Source organism: Zootoca vivipara, chromosome 5 (genome assembly GCF_963506605.1).
Source record: "Zootoca vivipara chromosome 5, rZooViv1.1, whole genome shotgun sequence".
Lineage (NCBI taxonomy): Eukaryota > Metazoa > Chordata > Lepidosauria > Squamata > Lacertidae > Zootoca > Zootoca vivipara.
In genome coordinates, this window is record NC_083280.1 from 36,202,956 (window position 1) to 36,223,978 (window position 21,023).

The 21,023-nt window shown below is 41.9% G+C and overlaps 2 protein-coding genes across 7 annotated transcripts; one reads left to right on the plus strand and one right to left on the minus strand.

Moving 5' to 3' along the window:
* Window positions 1-537: 537 nt before the first annotated feature.
* DTYMK (deoxythymidylate kinase) lies at window positions 538-8,250 on the minus strand. Its single transcript, XM_035132800.2, has 5 exons — window positions 6,592-8,250; window positions 4,673-4,781; window positions 2,559-2,649; window positions 2,106-2,303; window positions 538-1,858 (listed from the first exon to the last, which is right to left on the minus strand). The coding sequence occupies exons 1-5, from the start codon at window positions 6,719-6,721 to the stop codon at window positions 1,748-1,750; spliced, it is 639 nt and encodes a 212-aa protein (XP_034988691.1). The 5' UTR covers window positions 6,722-8,250; the 3' UTR covers window positions 538-1,747.
* Window positions 8,251-8,332: 82 nt separating this feature from the next.
* ING5 (inhibitor of growth family member 5) lies at window positions 8,333-20,093 on the plus strand. 6 transcript variants are annotated; one of them, XM_035132795.2, is made up of 8 exons: window positions 8,333-8,435; window positions 10,664-10,735; window positions 12,077-12,243; window positions 13,433-13,544; window positions 14,789-14,882; window positions 15,153-15,288; window positions 15,981-16,042; window positions 16,441-20,093. In XM_035132795.2, exons 1-8 carry the CDS (start codon window positions 8,396-8,398, stop codon window positions 16,478-16,480), a joined length of 723 nt encoding a protein of 240 aa, XP_034988686.2. In that variant the 5' UTR covers window positions 8,333-8,395; the 3' UTR covers window positions 16,481-20,093. The 6 variants fall into 6 exon arrangements, with proteins under 6 accessions (XP_034988686.2, XP_034988689.2, XP_034988690.2 ...); XM_035132798.2 differs by having other exon boundaries at window positions 8,350-8,439; XM_035132799.2 differs by lacking the exon at window positions 8,333-8,435 and adding an exon at window positions 8,738-9,666.
* Window positions 20,094-21,023: the final 930 nt, after the last annotated feature.

Genomic DNA, 21,023 nt, shown 5'->3' on the forward strand with positions numbered 1-21,023 from the left:
TTTCTTTAAATACATCACTAATAGGAAACTGAACAAAGGCTTTATAACCATAACAAGGTCTGAAGGTAATAGTGGGAACAATATTGTGAATCTGCAAATAAGCTAATTATCTACATCAGTCTGCACTTTAGAATATGGTGGAGACCCACATCCAAACCACTGCTTCCGAAGAACACACACAAAAGTCAGATGAAATCTTTAAAAAGGAAAAAGTCAAAGAAATATCCCAAGAGTTTGAGAACTCAAATACAGTACTTTCATTAAAAACACTGCTCCAATCAGGATCTTTACTACATAATTGGACACCATTAAAAAAAACACCATAAATGGGGCTAATATTAGCAAAAAAATGGTTTGGTGGTAGTGTTTTAAAAGTGTGCAGACATTTCTCCTTTCATAATACGGAAATCCAGAGTCACCCAGTGAACTGCCAGTTGAGTTTTCAAGGCTCTTCAAATGTTGGACTCCCAATTACCATTAAACAGAGCCAGCGTGGTCAATGGTCAAGTATGATGGGAGTTGTAGGCTAGCAACCTCTGGAGGGTTCCTGTGTCATGCTGAAGTTAAGATTCCATATTAAGTTAGCCTTATTTTGACCAGGTACCATAACCTCAACTCTCTCATATGACACTTTCCCCCATTTATGTAGGAAACGAAGAATACTGTCTGTGACAAAGGGTTGTGTGTCGGTCCAAGTATTTAGGTTGGGAAGTTGATGCACTATTCTGTTGGGAAGGCAGGGTGAAACATCACATGAAGTCACCCTAAAGCAGCTTGATCTAGAGCAGGGGTGGCTATGTCGTGGCCCATCAGATCTTATACTATAGTTGTCACCATTTCTGACCCCTGGCCATGATGGTGAAGGCTGATAGGAGTTAAAGTCCAACAACATATAGGTGACAGGTTAACCACTCTGATCTAGAGGGAAAGGTACTGAATCAGCACTGGGGTGGGCATGTTTCAAGTTATTTAAGCCATCCTATCAAGTACATATTGCAGGGATAAGGAACCTCCAGGCTTCCCTAGCTGCCCCTTGGATCTAGACCAGGCCCCGCCCCTAGCCTCAGCACATACCTCTTACCAACCCAGCACGGGATCTTCCTTGACTGCTTCAGTATGGCTGGACTACATCCTTGAACTCTGATAATGCATCTTGCTTGTGTGACTGGAGAGGTGCATGTGTGTACAGGAACCTTTGACTTTTGCATAGCTGGAATGTAGCTTACCATACAAAGGGAAGAGTTGTTCTGTTGTCTACCCGCTTCTTGCCTCTCAGACTGTGTACGACTGGCATGTGGCCTTCTAAAAGGTTGCCCATGAGGCAGTGTGGTCTTCGGGCTGAAAAAGATTCTCCACTCAACATAAGTTTGTGCTTGACAACATTATTTGAAAATCTGACATTTATTAGTAAACTTCTTCCCCCTCATTACGAAAAGATTCAGCTGTTTTAAAATGATGAGTCTGGAAAACAACAGCTACTATATAGCTGAAGTATTAAGTCTCTCTTGGTAGGACAAAAAGACCTTTGTCTAATGCTTCTTTCACACATCTTCTCCAGTCAAAGTCCCGTCAGAGCTGCCAGACCATTCTCTTATAAAATGCCACCCAAAACAGAAAGAAGAGAGCTACATCAAGAGCAAGTCTAACAAATCCTGTTTGATAATATAAATACAGGGTGGTTTGAAGGTGAACGGTGCAGATTTTGGCTAGGTGAGAAGTGACCCCTAGGAGATGATATACTCCAGTCCTAGTTCCACAGTTCTCCTATGGGTTTGTGCTGAGCTTCTTGCATGACTACCTCTGCAAACGATTTTATTTCATTGTGTAAGTCTTCTATGCTCTTTGAAGCATCAATCACCTGCATCCAAAACAAAACCACAAACACATAAAACACTCAAGCCAACTACAGAAGAATGGTTGATGGAAGAAATAAAGTATCAAAATATACTAATAAGGTATTACAAGTTGATGTCCATGTTTACTCCCATCCTATTAGTTTTTCTTCCCCTTCAACAGGGGGAACCCTAGAAGGGTTGTTTGATTTTTTTATTTTTTATTTTGCTTATGAATCCCACAGTCCTCCTCCTGAAGTTTCCTTTTTTTACCTTCCAGTTTAAAGTCTTATCTTCCATCAATTGGTAGAAGTGCTGCAGAACTTTCTCCTGAAAAGAGCTGTACTCATATCGTTCATTTCCAAAGTCTCCTCGTTTGGCTGCTTCAGATGTGCTCAGCTGAAGAAAAAGGATCAAGTCTGGCTTTGGAAGCCCAACATCGGGTTGCTTACACCATTCCAAGGAGAAGTTCTGTCCGGAGAGAAATGAGAGATGCAGCAAACAGCCCAATGAAGCCAAGGAGCAATTTGACAGGAACACAGGAAGCTGCGTTATACTGAGTCAGACCACTGGTTTAATCTAGCTCAGTACTGGCTACCACTCTCTGAGATTTCAGACAAGGTTTCTTCCTTAACTTGCCTGGTGATGCCAAGGATTGAACCACTGCAGCAAATCTTTCCATAAATATTATATTTATATGACGATGAATTGGTGTTTTTTACTCACCTCTTTAGCACCTGTGAAGGCCACTCCAGAAAACGCGTATCTGTCCACTACCAGAGTAATACCCCGGTTTAACTTCTCTTTAATCAATGGCCTGAATGGTAGAATGATATCACTATTAGAGAAAAATCGAACCATAATAATTTGGAAGAAAGCAGTGATGCAAGGTATAAAATTCCCGGGACTGTATTTATATGGAGAAAATGTTATGTTTATTTATATATGACATTTGGATACACCCTCATTAAGACAAGAGTACTCTGGGTGGTATACTGTAAATAATGCATTTTTTAAAAATGCAGTTTCATAAATTGGGTGGTTTCAAAGTTGCAAATAATTTGGTAAATGTGCATGCTAACAGTTTTCGGTGTCTTCATTTTCTTTCTCAAAAGTTTAAGCAATGTAAGGAAATGTATGCTATTCCTGTAATGTCAATACAAGTATTCCAATAACCTAATTTCTAAGACGTTTGTTTATAAAACTTTGGATTTGACTATAACATTTAAACTACCCTGAGTGCAATCACATGCATGTCTACCCAAAAGCAAGTACAACTGAGTTCAATGGGACTTCTTTTCCCAGATGAACATGCACAGCAGGGATGGGAAACCCGTGGACCTCCAGATGCTGCTTGGTTACAGCTCCCATCATCCAGCAATGCTGGCTGGGGCTGATGAGAGGTGGAGTCCAACATCTGGATGGCCACAGATTCCAGAACCCTGGTGTATGGGACTGCAGCCAAACTGTGCTTCTGTATATTGATCCCCCCCATTTTTTTTGTATTTGAGTTCCACAACTTTTGACTATTGGAGTGGTGGTGGAATCTGACTTATAAATTTAACATGGTATATATTTTAAGTTTGTTTACTACATCCAAATAAAAATTTGCTAAATGGCTAAGTAACCTATTTCCTAAGTATTTCCAAACTCAGTCTTATTTAAGAAGTCACCAGAAGTGGGCTAAGAATTGCTTGGATATTTTTCTTCTCCTGCATAAATTATGCCACATCATTTTGAATTACCCTATTTACTTGAGTCTAATGCACCATCAAATCTAATGCACACCTCAATGTTCAGAACCTTGAAACCAAAAAAAAGGAATTTGCTGGTGAATGTAAATGAGTAATCAAAACTAATGTGCTCCTTAATTTCCGCAACGTAATTTGGCCAAAAAAAGTGAACGTTAGATTTGATTAAATGTTGTTAATTAATAAACATTTAACTAGGAAACAATGCCTCACAACTTCACCAATAAGAGATGTTAAGGCATCAACACTATTAATTCAGTCCTTGCGAGTGTGGTCAATAGGTAGACAGTGAATGGGAAAATGCAAGAAGACACTGGGCACATCACAATACCATGAATAAGGAGCATGCTACTTTCTCTTTCAGTCTACTCTGCCCAGAGCCAGAAGCAACAAACCATGCATGGTGTGAATCAACAGCATGCATTAGAATGCTGCTCATACACAGTAAGCCATAAACCATGGAATACATGCAAACCAGCCCACTGTGCTGTTATCAATAGAACAGGATATGAAAACAGACGAAAGATTATGTGTTAACTACAAGTCAAGATATGTAATATGTAGATGTATTCTTACATCAAGAATGTGGGAAAGAAATCAAGAATGGGGGGGGCGGGATCTATGGTAGTAAGTGAATCGCAATTGCTTTTATTCTGGATTAGTATTTCCCAAGCCTTTTGTAATATATTTTGCATCCAGTCCCTCAAGCAACTGTAACTCCGGCATCATGCATGATCAAATACAAACATTTCTCTTATCCTCTCTTCAGCATGAATTGCCAACTAGACAGAACAAGTTAGATTTTTTCATTTTTTGATAAATATGCCTAAATTCCAATTATTAAGGCACTTGACTCATGTGGTGACATTCAATAACATCTACCTGCTTGCACAACAGAAATTTGCTTGCATAACAAGAGCAGGTAGGGGAGCCAAGGAGAGAAATATGAAGACTTCCTGTGGGAGTCGACATCCACCCACACTACATTGGATCTCACCCAGTATTCTCCCAAAGCAGAAAAGCAGCATTGAATTAGTGATAACAGGGGCTCAAAAAGGTACTCCTGTATTTCACAAAAATTCTATTTACACTTGCTCCCAGCGATTAGCAGAAAATAGCAGATGCACTGTGTGATCCTCCAAGTTGTTCTTCTTTTCCAAATAGGAACTTATCAGCTGTCCGATTTCTGTAGTTCTGTCTGCAATAAGATGTAGACAAGAGTGGAATAAGACAAACATATTCAGCTTCTATAAATTCTGTAATATTCTCTTCCCAATGTACATCACTGTTGGAAGCATGAGTCAAATGCTACTTCTAAACTTCCTAAAAAGATAGCAGCATTCAGTATCAGAAATATACATTCCCCAGCATCTAGGTAGAAAATACAGTGGTACCTCTACCGGTACTTACGAATTTAATGCGTTCCGAACTCACATTCGTAAGTCAAAAAAGTTTGTAAGTCGAATCCCATAGGAATGCATTGGGAGAAAAAATTCGTAAGTCGAAGCAACCCTATCTAAAAATTCATAAGTAGAAAAAATCCTATCTAAACAGCATCCAAGATGGCGGACGGAGCTCCGTTCGTAAGTAGAGTTATTCGTAAGTAGAGGTACCACTGTAGATAACCACAATCCCAACCCACTACATTAGTGGGATTACACCCACTTTGTTATGTATAGAAGTTCTCATTCTGGCCAGCAGGGGTAGACTGTATATAGTTTTCACTCAGGTCCCCGTCAGTTAATTTAGACGGGAAACCTTGGGCCAAGGGTAGGCAACCTCAGGCCCATGGACCGGATGCGACCCAACCGCCTTCTCAATCTGGCCCATGGAATCAGCATTTTTTTACATGAGTAGAATGTGTCCTTTTATTTAAAATGCATCTCTGGGTTATTTGTGGGGCATAGGAATTCGTTCATTAATTTTTTTCGAAATATAGTCCGGCCCACCACATGGTCTGATGGACGGTGGACCGGCCCACGGCTGAAAAAGGTTGCTGACCCCTGCCTTGGGCTGTTGTTGTTACAATGTTGTCAGCTGGCTGCCTATAAAAGCATATAAAAAACTAAGCTGTTCAGTCAGTTAACACATTTTATGTTTTATTGTATCTTCCATCACTGTACCCTTGCTATAAGGATGGTTTAATGCTACAGTATTTGTCTCTCTCTGCATGTCACAATGTATCCCAACACATATGGCCATGCCAGAATGCCAATTCAGTTACAAAGCAAATCTAAGATGGTAGCATCGTACCCTGTTTCTCTGAAAATAAGACGTAGTCATAAAATAAGCTGTAGCAGGATTTTTAAGCATTCAAGGAATAAAAGCCATACCCTGAAAATAAGACATAGTGATAGGCGCAGCAGCAATGCCAGCCGCAGCACGAGGAGGAAAAAAAATAAGACATCCCCTGAAAATAAGCCATAGTGTTGTTTTTTTAGGAAAAATAAATATAAGACGGTGTCTTATTTTCAGAGAAACACGGGTACTTAGTTTAAGTTTTTCTTTAATAAGCACTATTTTACACCAAGGTTTCAAAGAGACCCCAAGAAAGTATAAAGTTAAATAAGCCTTCAAAACACACACACACAACCAACAACCACCATAAAGAAACTTACTTTTTCGAATGTCAAAATGATTAGATATTAGATAAATTAAATTAAGAAAAACTCAAGGTTACCTAGGAGAAGGGCAAATGACTCAGCCCAAAGCTACGACAAAGCTGGTAAGGAACGCTTTCTACACAATACTAGCACCGCCACAAAACGTATTAGATTTGGCCCCCTTTTCCACCCCATCGGCAGCAGATGAAGCGTTCCCGCCACTGCACCTCCGTAGCGGGAGAGGCTGTGTGCACCTGTGGACTTTCACCCTGCCACCCGTCTGTAAAAGGCACAGACATGCTGCCACAGCAGGGAAATTGCCGACAGCCTATACAGGTATCTAAGGGAGTGTGGCGAAGAGGCTGCGCCATCCTGCAGCTGCCGCGACCCCTAAGCCTCGCATACCGGGAAACCGAAGGAGTTCGGCCCGGTGTCCCCCTGCCAGCAGGCCCTCCACCAGCTTTCTGGTCTGCGTGCTTTTGCCAGCTCGGTCCACCCCTTCCAGCACGATCAGTGCGCCTCGCCTGCCAGCCATGGCGTCTCCCCTTCTCAGTCAGCAGCGAAGGGAAGGCGATCGAACGACAACTGCAGCTTCCCGCGCTTTTGGCGCAATCACAGAGTAGTCCTCCAGCGCATGTAGAGAGGCTCTCGTGTAACCATGGTGACCAAACCCTCGCGCGATCACGGATAACACAGCAAAGCGGAATACTGTAGTTTAGTCTGGAAAAAGCAAAAGTCGACTGAGCGATCAAAGAAGCCGACTGCGCGGTGCTCGACAGGATTAGTCTGTCGGAGCCGCTTTCTTTCTAGGCGTTTTTTGTCCATCGCGCTGATATTAACCCTTAGTTGTGTTTGGACGTAAGGTATAAAATACCAAAGCAAACACACTCAAGAGCACAACGCTTCTCTGATCTCGGCGAAACAGACTTGCCAGTAAACTTGTACTCTTAATGTGGGAAAAATCTCGTTACGGGCGTCCGTGTTTTGTAGCTAAATCCCTCGGGAATTCGAGGGCGCGCGCTTTTTGCATGCACCCATGGGATCCTGACGAGCGTTTCGCGCATTCACCCACCCACCCACACTCCATGATGCCCTTTTAACATTTAGAGGGTTATTTTAGGGGGGGGTGTTATTGGGTTGTTTTTATTTTGAATATATATATATAAAATAACGCCAGGAGTTTTGGAAGGGTGGGTTTAATAAAACCAAAAAACTTAAGTAATGAAGCCCGTTATAAGTGGGGGCATTAAACCGTCCTCCTTTTTATGTAATTAACTCAATAAAGCTTTCAGAATTACGTGCAACCATATATATTTTCCTCTATTACTGTATGAATAAAAGTCGTATGTTTACATATTTATCTGTAAGAATGATCTTTCCTTCCATGTTGACGGTAACTAGAAGCGTCTAGTCCACACTGGAAGCCCCCATTCTCCGCAAGGCTTACCTGGGCTATAAGCCACACTGAAAACCGTGCCACTTCTTACAGAGTAAGCACGCGTAGGATTGCGCTGTGCGCCATGGTACATAAAATATATTCTCTCTACACACACACATACTCTTTGAAAAAAGAGATATTTTATGGGTACAGTGAATAAGGGACATCTCGAGGAGGTGCCAATGCAGGGAGGCTTAAGGGGCTAAAAGCAGTGTGTTTCTGTTCTTGGGTGGATGCAGAAATCCTGAGAAGGTACAAGCATCGCTCCCCTTTTATTTTTTTACTCCGCTAAGGATACTTATGCTGTAAAATACAAGCAGCTTTCCAGGAGACTGACACGCGTTTACTCTGCCACGTCCATACAGCCCTAACCCGCGAGCTCCCGTGCACTTCTATTTGAAAGAAGCTCCGTCGGCTTCAGTGGCGTTTTCCCTTCCAAACAGACACGCGTACGCCTGGGACCGCGCGGTAAAGACGTAGCCGGGCCTGCGCGGGAATTACGACGGGAGGAAGAAAAAAACAACACGCGCCCCCCGCGAACACCGGGAAACGGCCCATTCTGGCCGACGGCGAACGAACGTTGACGTCGTATTCCCCCGCCACGCCTCCTCATTCATATGCAGCGGCGGCGTCCGATTGGCCAATAGGCGCCGGCCTCTCATGACTATGCAATGAGAGCCCCGACCGGCCATTGCGAAGGTACCCGCGTGACAGCGGCGAGCGCGGCGGGGTCGGAGGGTGGGCGTTGGCTGGCCGGCTGGCTGACGCGAGATGGCGGCGGCGGCCTTGTACCTGGAGCACTACCTGGACAGTGAGTGAGTGCGGCGGCGTTGGGCAGAGGGAACTTACTGGGAGGAAAGCAGGCCCAGGCCAAAACCGGGCGGGGGGGGGCCACGCCGGCAATTGCGGCTGCGTCACACAGGCCCGGGGAGGGAGGGAGGGAGGGGGCGGCGGGCGAGGTTTCTTGCTGCGTCATCGCGACGCGTAAAGGAGGAATCTCCACGACGGCGTTCTAAGGGTGCAGATGCGTTCCTTGGCCACCAGGGGCCGCTCCTGTTCTACTCCTATGAGCGCCGCCTGTCAGACGAGCAGCAAAAACATCCCCCCGCAATGCTTTTAAGGCGCGTCGTGTTGCGCATTTTCCAGAATTGCCACCTAAAAATAAATAAAAATGTCAGGGTTCCTATTCTTTCCCCAGTACAAATTCAGCAAGTCAGGTGGTGAGGAAAGCTTCGTTATTTGTAGACGGCTGTTGAATTCAACATAGGAAGCCAAGGCAGGGCATAGGTAATGCTAATAATAGGTAATACTAATACTATTAATAATACAGTAGTCGCTTTAATATTCCCATGTATTCAGCCCCGTGTGTCAGTACTTCGTTAGCAAAGCTGCCGACCTCTCAACTCAAAAGACATAAGGTTATTTTACTCTTAAAATCTGTATGCTGCTATATTGTCAGAACCTCTAAGCAGTTTATAATATACAGTATACACATTAAAGTTATGAATAAAAGACAATAAAAACAAGCTGACCTAAAGACAACACAAGTTTTCATAAAATGTATGCATCTCAGTGCTTGTTAACTTTACATACCTTGTGCAAATGTGTTGTGCAGTAGGGAAGCAGATGCTCACCAAATGCATAATTGGAGTAGAAAGCTTCAAACACAAAGACACCCAAGAAGCAAAAAAAAATATGATTTTTTTGTCGAAGGGGTAGCAGACACACTTCCTTAGCCATAGCACCAGCTGGGCTTGGAATGCTTCAGTCTCCTCCCTCTTTAGCAGGCAAGTGAAATTTCCTGCTCCGGTATGGGACTTGTATTTGAAGAGTCTCCATGTTTATTTGTTGAAAGGATGTCATTTGGTGCATGGGCATTGAAACCCCCTGCAAAAGAGGATTAGGCAGATTCATGGAGAATAACGTTATCAATGCCTACCAGCCATCATGGCTATGCTTTGCCTCCATGGTAAGAGTAGCAATAACACTTCTGAACACTAGTAGCTGGAAACTGCAGGATGGGAGAGTGCTTTTGTGCTCAGGTACTGTTTGAAATTTTCCCACAGGCATCTGGTTGGCCCCTGTGACGACAGAAAGCTAAGCTAGATAGGCTATTGTCCTGACCCAGAAGGCTCTTCTTGTGTTCTTATAGTGGGACCATAGAAAAGAATAATATACTTCTTCTGGACTCTACGTGAAAACTGAACTTGTAGATGTTTGCTTCCTTGATGGGCAGAGCAATCCTAACCATGGCCAGGTGGCAGCAGGACATAACTGCTGCAGCCCCACTGCTCACACTGAGGAGGGTGGAAGAGCGGGCAGAATCCTGCTATGCCAGCCTGGAGCTGGCATACTAATTGGGCCAGATGCCATCCAATGATGGCAGTAGGACTTACTCAAGTTCTAGTGGGTCCCAGAGCAGCTTAGTTCTTCCCCACTCCTGGAATGCCCTATTTTGAGGCTTTCTGTTGAGTACTAGCGGAAACGGGGAGCTCCACAGTGGAGAAGTGGCACTGATGCCACTCCACGGGCAGAGACCAGTGGGGCTGCTTTGGGATGGGCAGAGGGAGACCTTTGCTCTGGCTTGGATGGAGCTGGGAGGTGAAGTCTTAACAACTTCTAGAGGGCCCCAGGTTCCCCATCCCTCCTGCACTTCAACCATGGCTTAACATTATATCTGAACAAGGCCACAGTGACATGTGCAAAGGTACCTAGGTTGGTGGTAGCAATGAGCTCCATGACTCTCTGATCATTCAGAGATTTCAAGCAGAGAAGATTCCCCTTGGGATCCAGCCAAAGGTTTCCTGGACTCTGGTACCTGCCCCGTAGCTAGTGGGAGCACCCAGCTCAGCATGCCATATATACAACAGGGACCAGATAAAGAAGAAGGTGGTAGGGTAAGGTATTAATTGAAAATAGGGTACCTTGCGAGGTTTGTGGGTACTTTTTGTTATGTGTAGTTGGTTTGTGAACACAACTTTTATATTCAGAAAGTTATGGTAGAGAGAGGACTGCAGCATTTCTATTTTTGTATTTCAGGCATTGAAAACCTCCCTTGTGAGTTGCAAAGGAACTTCCAACTTATGCGTGAGCTGGATCAGAGAACAGAAGGTGTGTTCAGGTATTCTGGTTCACGGATCTTCTTGAAGTAATGTGTGCTCAGCTCATATTAGATTTGCACACATCCGAGATTCACTTGTCATATATTTTCACTGGGAAGGTGAGAAGTAGCCCATAGCAGAGTACCTTCAGCCTCCCAAGTTTTTGCTATTTCAGTGCAACATGAAGATGGGGTGTGTGTGTCATAGTGTGGCCAACAACTGATTCCATTGTTTCATGTGCACCACTTCTAGCAAAGCTTGTAGGAGCAGTGCTGTATAAATACAGCATATAAATATAAATATAGCATATAAATACAGCATATAAATATAAATACAATGCTGTATTTACATTTGAGTTTGACAAAGGCGTGTGAAGGACTGTAGATGTGTATGAATTGATCTTGCAAGCACAGTCTTACTACTTTTTAGTCAGGTGTGCCCTACTAAGGTTGGAGAACATGCCTGCTCATTTGAACTTTTAGAAGCACAACTCAAGAATTCAGCTGGGGCATGTGCTTTGGTTAGTTGCAAGTATTTTAAAATAATAATAATTATTATTATTATTTATTATTTATACCCCGCCCATCTGGCTGGGTTTCCCCAGCCACTCTGGGCGGCTTCCAACAGAAAAATAAAATAAAACAATCGATTAAACGTTAAAAGCCTCCCTAAACAGGGCTGCCTTCAGATGTCTTCTAAAAATCTGGTAGCTGTTTTTCTCTTTGACATCTGATGGGAGGGCGTTCCACAGGGCGGGCGCCACTACTGAGAAGGCCCTCTGCCTGGTTCCCTGTAACCTCGCTTCTCACAGGGAGGGAACCTCCAGAAGGCCCTCAGAGCTGGACCTCAGTGTCCGGGCAGAATGATGAGGGTGGAGACGCTCCTTCAGGTATACTATACTAAAATGAGGGAACAAAGGACCAATTAAGTGGTCAGATGAGAAAGAGGACAAGACTCCTTCACTTTTAATTGTTGTGTAGCTGAGGGGATGTCTGCAGGTGTAGCTTGCATAACAAGCTGTGCCTCCTAAAATTTTTTACACAGCCACTGAATGTGCAGAAGCCCTGTAAATTTTCTCCCCTGGCTACCCCAGAGGGGACATTTCTTTCATGGTTTCTGAAAACGTTTCAAATTGTGAAGCATATAGTTTGATCCTAAATCAATTTACTTGCAAATAATCTCACTGAGTTCAATGGGACTTTTCCCCCAAGTAAATGAGCTTTGGGTTGCAGCCTCACAGCTCAGTCGAAAATTAAGACCCATGGAGCTCAATGAGGCTTACTTCTCAGGTAAGTGAGTACAAGGCTGCAGCCTCAGTCTCACGCACATACTGTCTCCCATTGCTCTTCAGACAAGAAAGCAGAAATCGACAGTCTTGCTGCTCAGTACATTTCAACAGTGAGGAGTCTGTCATCAGAGCAACGGGTGGAAATCCTGCAGAAGATTCAGAATGCTTACGCAAAATGCAAAGAGTACAGTGATGACAAAGTGCAGCTGGCCATGCAGACCTATGAGATGGTAAGGTTAGATTAGGTAGACTGAGGACTTGTGTTTCAAAATGAAAAATCCACCCTCTGTATTTCTTACTTCTCCCATAGCTACCTTTGAAGCTTGTATTACAGGTACTAGTCTTTCTGGGTAATTAGTAGCTGTTGACTGACACAGACATGAGGACCCAGATAACAGGCAGGCTTGCGTCATACATTCTCTACTTCAAAAGAATCCTGATGTGGACTGGGATTGTGTACAAGGTTGTGACCTCCCCCTGTTTAATCTTTTACAGCCTGGGAGCAATGGGGCAAAGTGATAGTGAGGCGAAAGTTGCTGGCACTTGCTGGCAAGCAAGTGGATTTGTCAGCAGTGCATTTATCAAAATTCACTGGAATATTACATTGGAGAGAAAGTTGTGTTGTGAGGCAGTGCAGGAATCTTCACTGCTTTGAGATTCCAGGCTATGGGGTTTATAGTGAGGGCCAATAAAACTAGACTTGCTAGGATTCATGGCACTCTGTTGTAGGAAGGGTGTGAGGTGGTCAAGGACCTGCCACATTTCCTTAATCTGTACATATGTGAATGACTGGGTATTTCCAGACAACCTGTTCATTGAGCATTCACCCCAGTTTGTTAACACAAGTTTATGGGGAGCTTAGATGTTGGCTACTTAATGAACATTCGTTCTGATTTGTTTGTGAGGTTAGAGGACATTGAGTCAAAGCAAGTGTTAACCCAGTGCATTTTCATGTCACTTTCCTTAATCACCAAAAATCTGAGCTTTAGGGGAAGCAGGTTTCTTTCACAAGACCTCCCAATCAACTATATTTTGCAACCTGAATTTGCTGGTCTGTGGTTGAATCCCACCTGAAAATAGGAACAGTCTGGAAGTGTCCCAAGACTACAGAGGGACTTTGTGACCACCTTTCCCTGATAGCTGATTTTGTTGCTCCCTAAATGGTCTGTAATTTGCGTTTGTGTGGTACCCACAAACACCCAGAAAAGTTAACAATGAGCGGCTGTGGTTAACACACACACACACACACACACACACACACACCATCCACAGGTCAGATGAGAGAGGCGATCAGGTTTGTTGAGGTGCATTGAAGTGATAAATACCAGAAAAGGAAGATAGGAGGTTGAATCCGATGATTTCTAGAGATATTTTTGGGTTTTGTTTTCTTTAGCTGTGTGGTCTCTCTTTCTGATGTAGGTAGATAAGCACATTCGACGGCTGGATGCTGACCTGGCACGATTTGAAGCTGATCTGAAGGATAAGTTGGAAGGCAGTGACTTTGAAAACCCTGCAACGCAAAACCTAAAAAGTGTGTACATTATGAATAGTGTCATCTCACTGTGAGGAAATATTTCTATAAACTTTAAAATATATTATTATTATTATCATCATCATGATCTTTTAGACTTACAAAACATTTAAAAACATAAATACTAATACATTATACCATAAAAAACACAACAAAACAACTTCCATAACAGCTGCACGAAGCTTTGGCAGCACACTAGTACCAAAGCAAACATCTTATGTGAGTCTTAGTTTTTCTTGCATTTGGTTTCCATAATTTTGGCATAAAGCAGGCAAAATTATGTTGATTAAGTTAATATTAAGAAGAGCCCTCCTACCTCACATCGCAAATCCACCTGGTCCAGTTTTGCTTTATAACCTGTGTAAATTCTTCCACAAGGCCTTGTGCATGGACAGTGGCTTCAAAGTTCCTGAGTTCTTACTCATACAGGAAATAAAGTAATACCAAGTTTCTCCAAATTCATTTTCTAGTCCTTTAGCTTCTCTTAGTAAGCTTTTTTGATAAAGCAGTTTGCCTGTGGATTGCATTTTGTTCCTCTGAAATTATATATTTGTTGTAAGAGCCTATATAGAACAAAAATTCTATTAAAGTAAGAGTCTAGTGCACAATGTTAACAGGGTAAAACTAGTAGTATTTTTTATGATTATACATATAATCAGCTTAGGGTGATTTTGATGAGCTATTTTCATTTGAATTATTGTCAGATTGTAGACACACAAGAGGCAAATATGTCAAACATTAGTTTACTAGGTACAATCTTCAAAGGGAGCAACCCTCATTTGACTTGATGGGTCTTACTTCTAAGTAAACCTGTATAGGATTTTGCTGTTAGATTTTTTTTGAATGTACAAGTAGAGTACATTGTTATTTATCTTAATGCCCCAGCTGACATCGTACAAAAAGATACATAAGATTGTTGTTTAACAGGTAGTATCTTAGTGATTTTAGTTAGTTACGAATTTTACAAATGTTAGGTTCAGATAATAGGGGAAGTTGTGCTGGATAAAGTTGTAGGATTTTTTCAATGTTTAGCTACATCAGAGGTTGCGTTGGCAAATGGCTTCTGAACAAGGATCACATTCCAATTTGTGATCCCTCCTTATATAAAGTCTAGAAGAACAGATTGGGGGGGGGGAGAAAAATTAATCATTTTTGAATCATTATGGTGCTTCAAAATAATTATAGTATAAAACCTCTGGTTTTTCTTCTTATGGCGTAGTTAACCAGAAATAACTGTCTTTCAGAGGGGCGAACTCCAAAGGATAAGAAAAGCTCTCGGGGTCGAGGCCGGCGAACATCCGAAGAAGATGTCCCAGTAAAAAAGAAACCAAAACGAAGGTAATTGAATGCAGTCTGCCGTTATCTTGTTCAGAGCAGCTTCCATTTGATTTTTTGCCAATGTGCCATGGTAACCAGATTTATTGGTATGCTTAGTTTCCCATGCTTTCTCTATACTTTCTCCACTTTTGCTGTGTTGGTACTCTTCAAACTAACTGACCTCCCAAATAGTTCTAGTTAGTTTCAAACTCGGTGTGTGTGTGTGTGTAATTACCAATACTGTAATCACTGGCATTTACTCAATATTTGTTCACGTTTCTCCCATTGCAGGTCTGAATTAGCTGATACCATCCTGTCGGTTCATCCTTCAGATGTCCTGGATATGCCGGTGGATCCCAACGAACCTACGTATTGTTTGTGTCACCAAGTATCCTATGGAGAAATGATTGGCTGTGACAATCCTGATGTAAGTACTGAGATAACCCAATGTGGCAGTACACACGCCTCCCTCTTCAAACCCCATCCAAGTGACCACTAGAAGCTGCTTCCAGACTTCCCCTGGTTTCTGAGCACAAATTTGAAAGCACTATTCTACAACAAAACATTGTAGCTTATATATTTTAAATGAAAAGGCAGATCTGGGTCTTAGGACTCACTGGATTTGATACTTCACTCCATATTTGAAGTTGTTTGTGCACCTCTCGTACACATAAAACCCTGAAGTCATGTCTACACCACAAGCTAACTTGCTTCTATTTTCCTGCCCTGGAATCTTCGGATGAAGGTAAGGACAGTGGTACCTTGGAAGACAAACGCCTTGGCTCCCAAACAAATTGGCTCCCGAATGATTGAAACCTGGAAGTGAGTGTTCTGGTTTTCAAACAATTTTTGGAAGCCAAACATGCAGCTCAGCTTCCGCAACTTCTGATTGGCTGCAGGACGCATTCTGTTCAAAAACCAAGGTACGACTGTATACAAAATTTAAAAGTAATAATAATAATCATTTACGTCATGCTTTACAAGCCATTTGCAGTGAGTAGTGCATCCTGTGTCTGCAAAAACCAACCAGGCTCCCATTTCTGTTAAATCTGATAAGATAAAGCAGTGTTGTCAAGCTCTCTAAGAAAAAACTTATTTTTATTCTTCCCCAAAATATAGTGCCCAATCGAATGGTTCCATTTTGCTTGTGTGGACCTCACCACGAAACCCAAAGGGAAATGGTAGGTGTCATGAATAATAACTTTCTACACTTGTGTTTTCTTCAGTTAATTTTCCTTCATTTATACTTTCTTCACTTTACCATAACAAAAGCACAAAGGTCCTTGAGCGAAGGCTCACAATCTAAAAGAGACAGCAAAGTGATATAAAGGGATGGGGCGGCCTTTGACGACCTGGTGCCTTCCAAATGTTTTGGACCACAGCTCCCAAAAGCCACAGCGGCATGGCTATGCTGGCTGGAGCTGACCGGAGCAGCTGTTCAAAACATGGTGAAGACTAGAACCAGGAAGTTAAATGTATATATAATTCTTGAGTTTTATTTTCCCCCAAATGTGAAATGCTCCCAAAGTAATGCATTGAACCAAACACACTGATTCTTTTTCTTTTTTTTAACCCTTAGGTTTTGTCCTCGCTGTGTTCAGGAGAAGAAAAAGAAGTAAAATGGGAATGTACAGTCTGAAAGAAGAAAAAGTTTAATATATTCGTACATGTTGCAATATTTTATTCTATCTTTTTTGTCACTTACCTATCTTGTTTGATTTGATATTTAGCAGTGGCCAGTCATTTTTCTTAACATGGGGGGGGGGGAGAGAGCTATCCTAATGAGAAAAGGAGGATGTGGAGGAGGTTTACTGTGGTGATGGTCGCCTGGGTTACACACTTCTGTGGCACTGCAATCAATGTTATGAAGTACTAAGAGTAGCCCTGCACTGGAATTTCTGCTCACGTACGAAAAGTCTGTGAAATTGCCTATATGGCCTTGCAGGTGAACGATGATTTTTTTTGTTTTGTTTTGTTATCAACAGAGTAGTCACTCTGCTCCGCACAATATTTATGAAGGATTTAAAATCTTTAACTGCATCTTTACAGAACCTTATAACTACTGTCAAGGAAGGAATGGTGCTGCTCTGTTCCTCGGTTGCAGCAAGCAAGGAATTGTTTCTTACAAAGGCAGATGAAAAGTAATGGGTATTATTTTGGTAAGGTGTGTTCCCCAAGTAAATTTCAAGAGTAGTACACCTGTTCCAGTTGCTTCTGAGTTGTACACTACTACTCTGAAGTCATCTATCCAATCCTGATGGTAAGCAATGAATGCTTAAATTGAGGCATAAAATGTCTAGGAGATAGCAGTACAGTATAGTTTGATTCACTCATGAAACAAAAATAAGGCTTATTTTTCATTGGCTAAGCTATTAGATGTTAGACATTAACAGTAAGGAAAACCAGATGTAAACTTTTTTTAAAAAAGGAAAGATTGACTGCAAAGCACTAAAAGCAATTTGGTGTAATTTTATACTGAACTTTTATCTGGTGTGAGATGTCTGTTCTCTGTAAGCACCCAGATGCCAGCCAGTATAAAATGTAAATGTGAGTGCCCCTTAAAGCAGCTTTGAGTTGGGAGACGGACAATTATTTTTTTCAGGAAGCTGGTAGAGCCATCGTTGGCTGTGATGCACACAATATCAGATCCACTATCCTTTCTGATAGTGCAGGGGGTTTGGATCCAGAGTGTTCCTTTCATGAGCCCACCCAGGAGTGGCTGTGGGCAGGATTTCTGGATTGCAGTGGGTTGTACTAGTAAGCCCTCGGGGTCCCTTCCATCTCTGCAATTCTATGAATGGAAGGGCTTCTTCCAATTGCAGAAGGGATTGAGATCCAGTGGAGGCTCACACCGGAGGAAGTGGAGGAAGGCAGATTTCATTTATTCCCTCTACATCTCCCCATGCCGCCTCCCACACTGTTAAGGAGGGTCACCCAACTTCTTGGCATGGTTTTGCAGGGGGGAAGGAAGAATGATGAAAATCACCCCTCCCTCCTTTGTGAGCATCCCCTGGGCAGAACTCCATTCACGGGAACTGGATTCATGCCAGGGTTTGCAGACTTTATATGTAACATCAAAAACATGCAAATGTTGTTTGACCAAAGACAATATATAGGGAGATAAAAATTATACATCATGGATCATGTTGACTCTGTCATACCAATATTTGTTAAAGACAGTCATCTGTCTCCAGCTTTGCATTTCTCAGCTAAAGGCTGGAAAACGCAGGTCAAGAAGGATGGATAAATAATATTATGTACAGTGGCTAGTTTGTCTAAACCAGGCATCCCCAAACTTCGGCCCTCCAGATGTTTTGGACTACAATTCCCATCTTCCCCGACCACTGGTCCTGTTAGCTAGGGATCATGGGAGTTGTAGGCCAAAACATCTGGAGGGCCGCAGTTTGGGGATGCCTGGTCTAAACTGTGCTTGCATTGTGAGATAACGTTGATTATTTGGATATGGTGATTAAAAAACAGGTAGAATATAGCACACACGGCTGTTATCTGTTCCAGTGGTGTGCAGTTTGTTAAGGATTCAGGTGTACCCCCAAATCACAGTAAGGAGTTATGCTTGCACCACATGATACCTGCAATATTGCACTAATCTCACTTCCCTTCTGGAAGGTAAAGGAGAAAACTATCACACAACAAAAATGTGGAGTTAACAAGTGTAGCTTTGAATTGAGACAAGGTATATTTGTTTTTTCTGAAAGGACATGGTTTGGCTTTTTTTATGAAAGAACACAAGTCCTAAGTGCTTATTGCGCATGACATTGATTTTGCATGGTTCGTAGGCAATTCAGTGAAAGTATTCTTTATTTGTATCACTTTACTTTCTATAGCTACATCTAGTTTTCAGTGATCACATGCACATTTGCATTGCCCACATAAGAGTGAAATACGGTAATTTTGGAGGTTTGGTTGTCATAACTTGCTCTCAGAATGTTTTGTCTCTGCATAGTGTTCTGCTGTTATCAGGCTTAAGTACTTACTGGAGTAAGTTGTCACTCGTGAGAGTTACCCCCTAAATATCATGCACACAACTATGGAACTTAATGCAACCAATGAGGACATTAGACCATTTAAGTCTTTCATAACCTTGTGCCCTCCAGATGTTTTTAACTACAGTTGCCTTAGTCAGTGTGGCCAATGGTAAGAGATTATCAGAGTTGTAGTCCAACTTCTGGAGGGCAGTAGGCTGGATATGGTTGTCCTATGAGACAGCATTTTCATATAAAGTTTGGGGTGCACTAAATTAGCTTTTCCCAACATGGACCTCTTGAGATGTTTTTGACTACATTTCCCTTTAGTCTTTGCCAGCATGGCTGTCCAAAACATCTGGAATGCTCCAAGTTGGGAAAACTGTTTCTCTTTTAATGCAAAGCAATCCTGCACAAGATGTGATCCACCAAGCTGCACGTAGCTCCAGCAATGTTATGGTTATTGAGATGCTTGACAGTTCCCTGGCTTTTGCAATCTTGACTACAAAATAGGAAATGAACCTGATGGCAACAACACATAGTGACTTGTAGATGGATTTTTTTGGGAGGGGAGGGTCACAGCTTTTGCAGTGTGCATTTAGATTTTAGTAGGAAGTCTTATGAGACCTCATGAATCAGTAGTTCAGTTATCGATAATGGATATGTGTTTTAACTTCCCATAAAGTCATGTTAGCTTCTACTATAATAGCAGTGGCTTTCAAGATCTATTTCCCCTTTTTTCCACTTAAGTTGTATCTTAGATAATGGAAAACTAGTGCTATAGGTTGGCATACATCTTGAAAGTCCTTAAAATGTGTTTGGGGGTAGGAAGTTAGTACTGCCATGTAGGTATTGAAGCAACGTGGACCTGTTACTTTACCATAAACTAGAACCAAGATCATGTTTCCGTCCCAAGGAATTGAATGTTTTGTTTCCTTTGAGGCTCCAGACAGTAATGAAGATGTGGTGGTGGCGGCAATATTTCACAGCACGGTTTCTGGTGCTGTATAGTGTTGAACTGTACACTACAGATGTCACATGTTGCTGTCTTGACTATAAACTGATTGTCAACCAGATCATGTTGTTTCAAGTTTTTTATATCCATGCTGATAATGAACATTGGGCACTCTGGTCTGTGAAGAATGTATTCTCCTGAATTTTGAATGTATCCTGTTTAATAATAATTACTTTTGTCAGGATTTAGAGCACAGGAAAAAACTGAAGATAACCTTCCCCTCCTTTTTTTTTTTTTACAAAAAGATAAACCTACATATTTTGTGGTTGTTGCCTTTTTCATAGTTTATCTCACAAGTAATCAAACGACACAGCCTATACTTTCTTGTCAAAGGAATTAGATTTATGTTTTCTTTGTAAATGGAAGAGAATATTAGAAATCTTTTTATTAAAATGTGAAAATGTTTATCTGTATTTTTGATCATGTTATAGATATAATAGGTATATTGTTACAAATAAAGTATTTTTGAGAACAAACAACTGCATGTTTTGTTTGCTTCTGATGTATAGTGTGCAAATGGCAAGTTCATGCTACCAACAAAATGTATGTAAATATACTTCTAGCATTTAGTTGGGTCTTGTGGAAAACGCTGATTACTTGCATGTATAAAGGTGGACAAGATAATCTTGGATCCTGTGAATTGTCAAACCCAGCTAAATGCACTAAGGTGACGTAGAAATTTGAGAGAACACTGAAGTGTCATTTGGTTGATCTATTCCATGGGTCCCCAAACTAAGGCTCGGGGTCCGGATGCGGCCCAATCACCACCTAAAGGAATCAGCATGTTTTTACATGAGTTGAATGTGTCCTTTCATTTAAAATGCATCTCTGGGTTATTTGTGGGGCATAGGAATTCGTTCATATTATTTTTAAAAAATATAGTCCGCCCCCCCCCCCCACAAGGTCTGAGGGACAGTGGACCGGCCCCCCGCTGAAAAGGTTTGCTGACCCCTGACTATTCTGAAACCAGAAAAAGTACTATGTTGGAAATAAATTCCCAAACCCACTAATAATCAAAGAATAATCAAAGTCACAAAATCATTAACAAAACTCTTCATGAGGGTGGATGTTAAGCAAAAGGGAAGGGGGGAAAACTTGACGAAACCACAAAAGAGCATCCTTTGCTTTGATCTTAAGTATATTGATTACAGCAACCATGAGTAC

What these genes read in the sequence shown, in the direction of transcription:
- ING5 (XM_035132799.2), top strand. Translation starts at nt 9,495, where the DNA reads ATGGGCATTGAAACCCCCTGCAAAAGAGGATTAGGCAGATTCATGGAG. An exon ending in GCTGGATCAGAGAACAGAAG is followed by an intron (nt 10,736 to 12,076) that starts GTGTGTTCAGGT and finishes ATTGCTCTTCAG; the next exon opens with ACAAGAAAGCAGAAATCGAC. An exon ending in TGCAACGCAAAACCTAAAAA is followed by an intron (nt 13,545 to 14,788) that starts GTGTGTACATTA and finishes ACTGTCTTTCAG; the next exon opens with AGGGGCGAACTCCAAAGGAT.
- DTYMK (XM_035132800.2), bottom strand. Translation starts at nt 6,721, where the DNA reads ATGGCTGGCAGGCGAGGCGCACTGATCGTGCTGGAAGGGGTGGACCGA. An exon ending in GCTAATCGCTGGGAGCAAGT is followed by an intron (nt 2,650 to 4,672) that starts GTAAATAGAATT and finishes TCTACCATTCAG; the next exon opens with GCCATTGATTAAAGAGAAGT. An exon ending in ATAAGACTTTAAACTGGAAG is followed by an intron (nt 1,859 to 2,105) that starts GTAAAAAAAGGA and finishes TTTTGGATGCAG; the next exon opens with GTGATTGATGCTTCAAAGAG.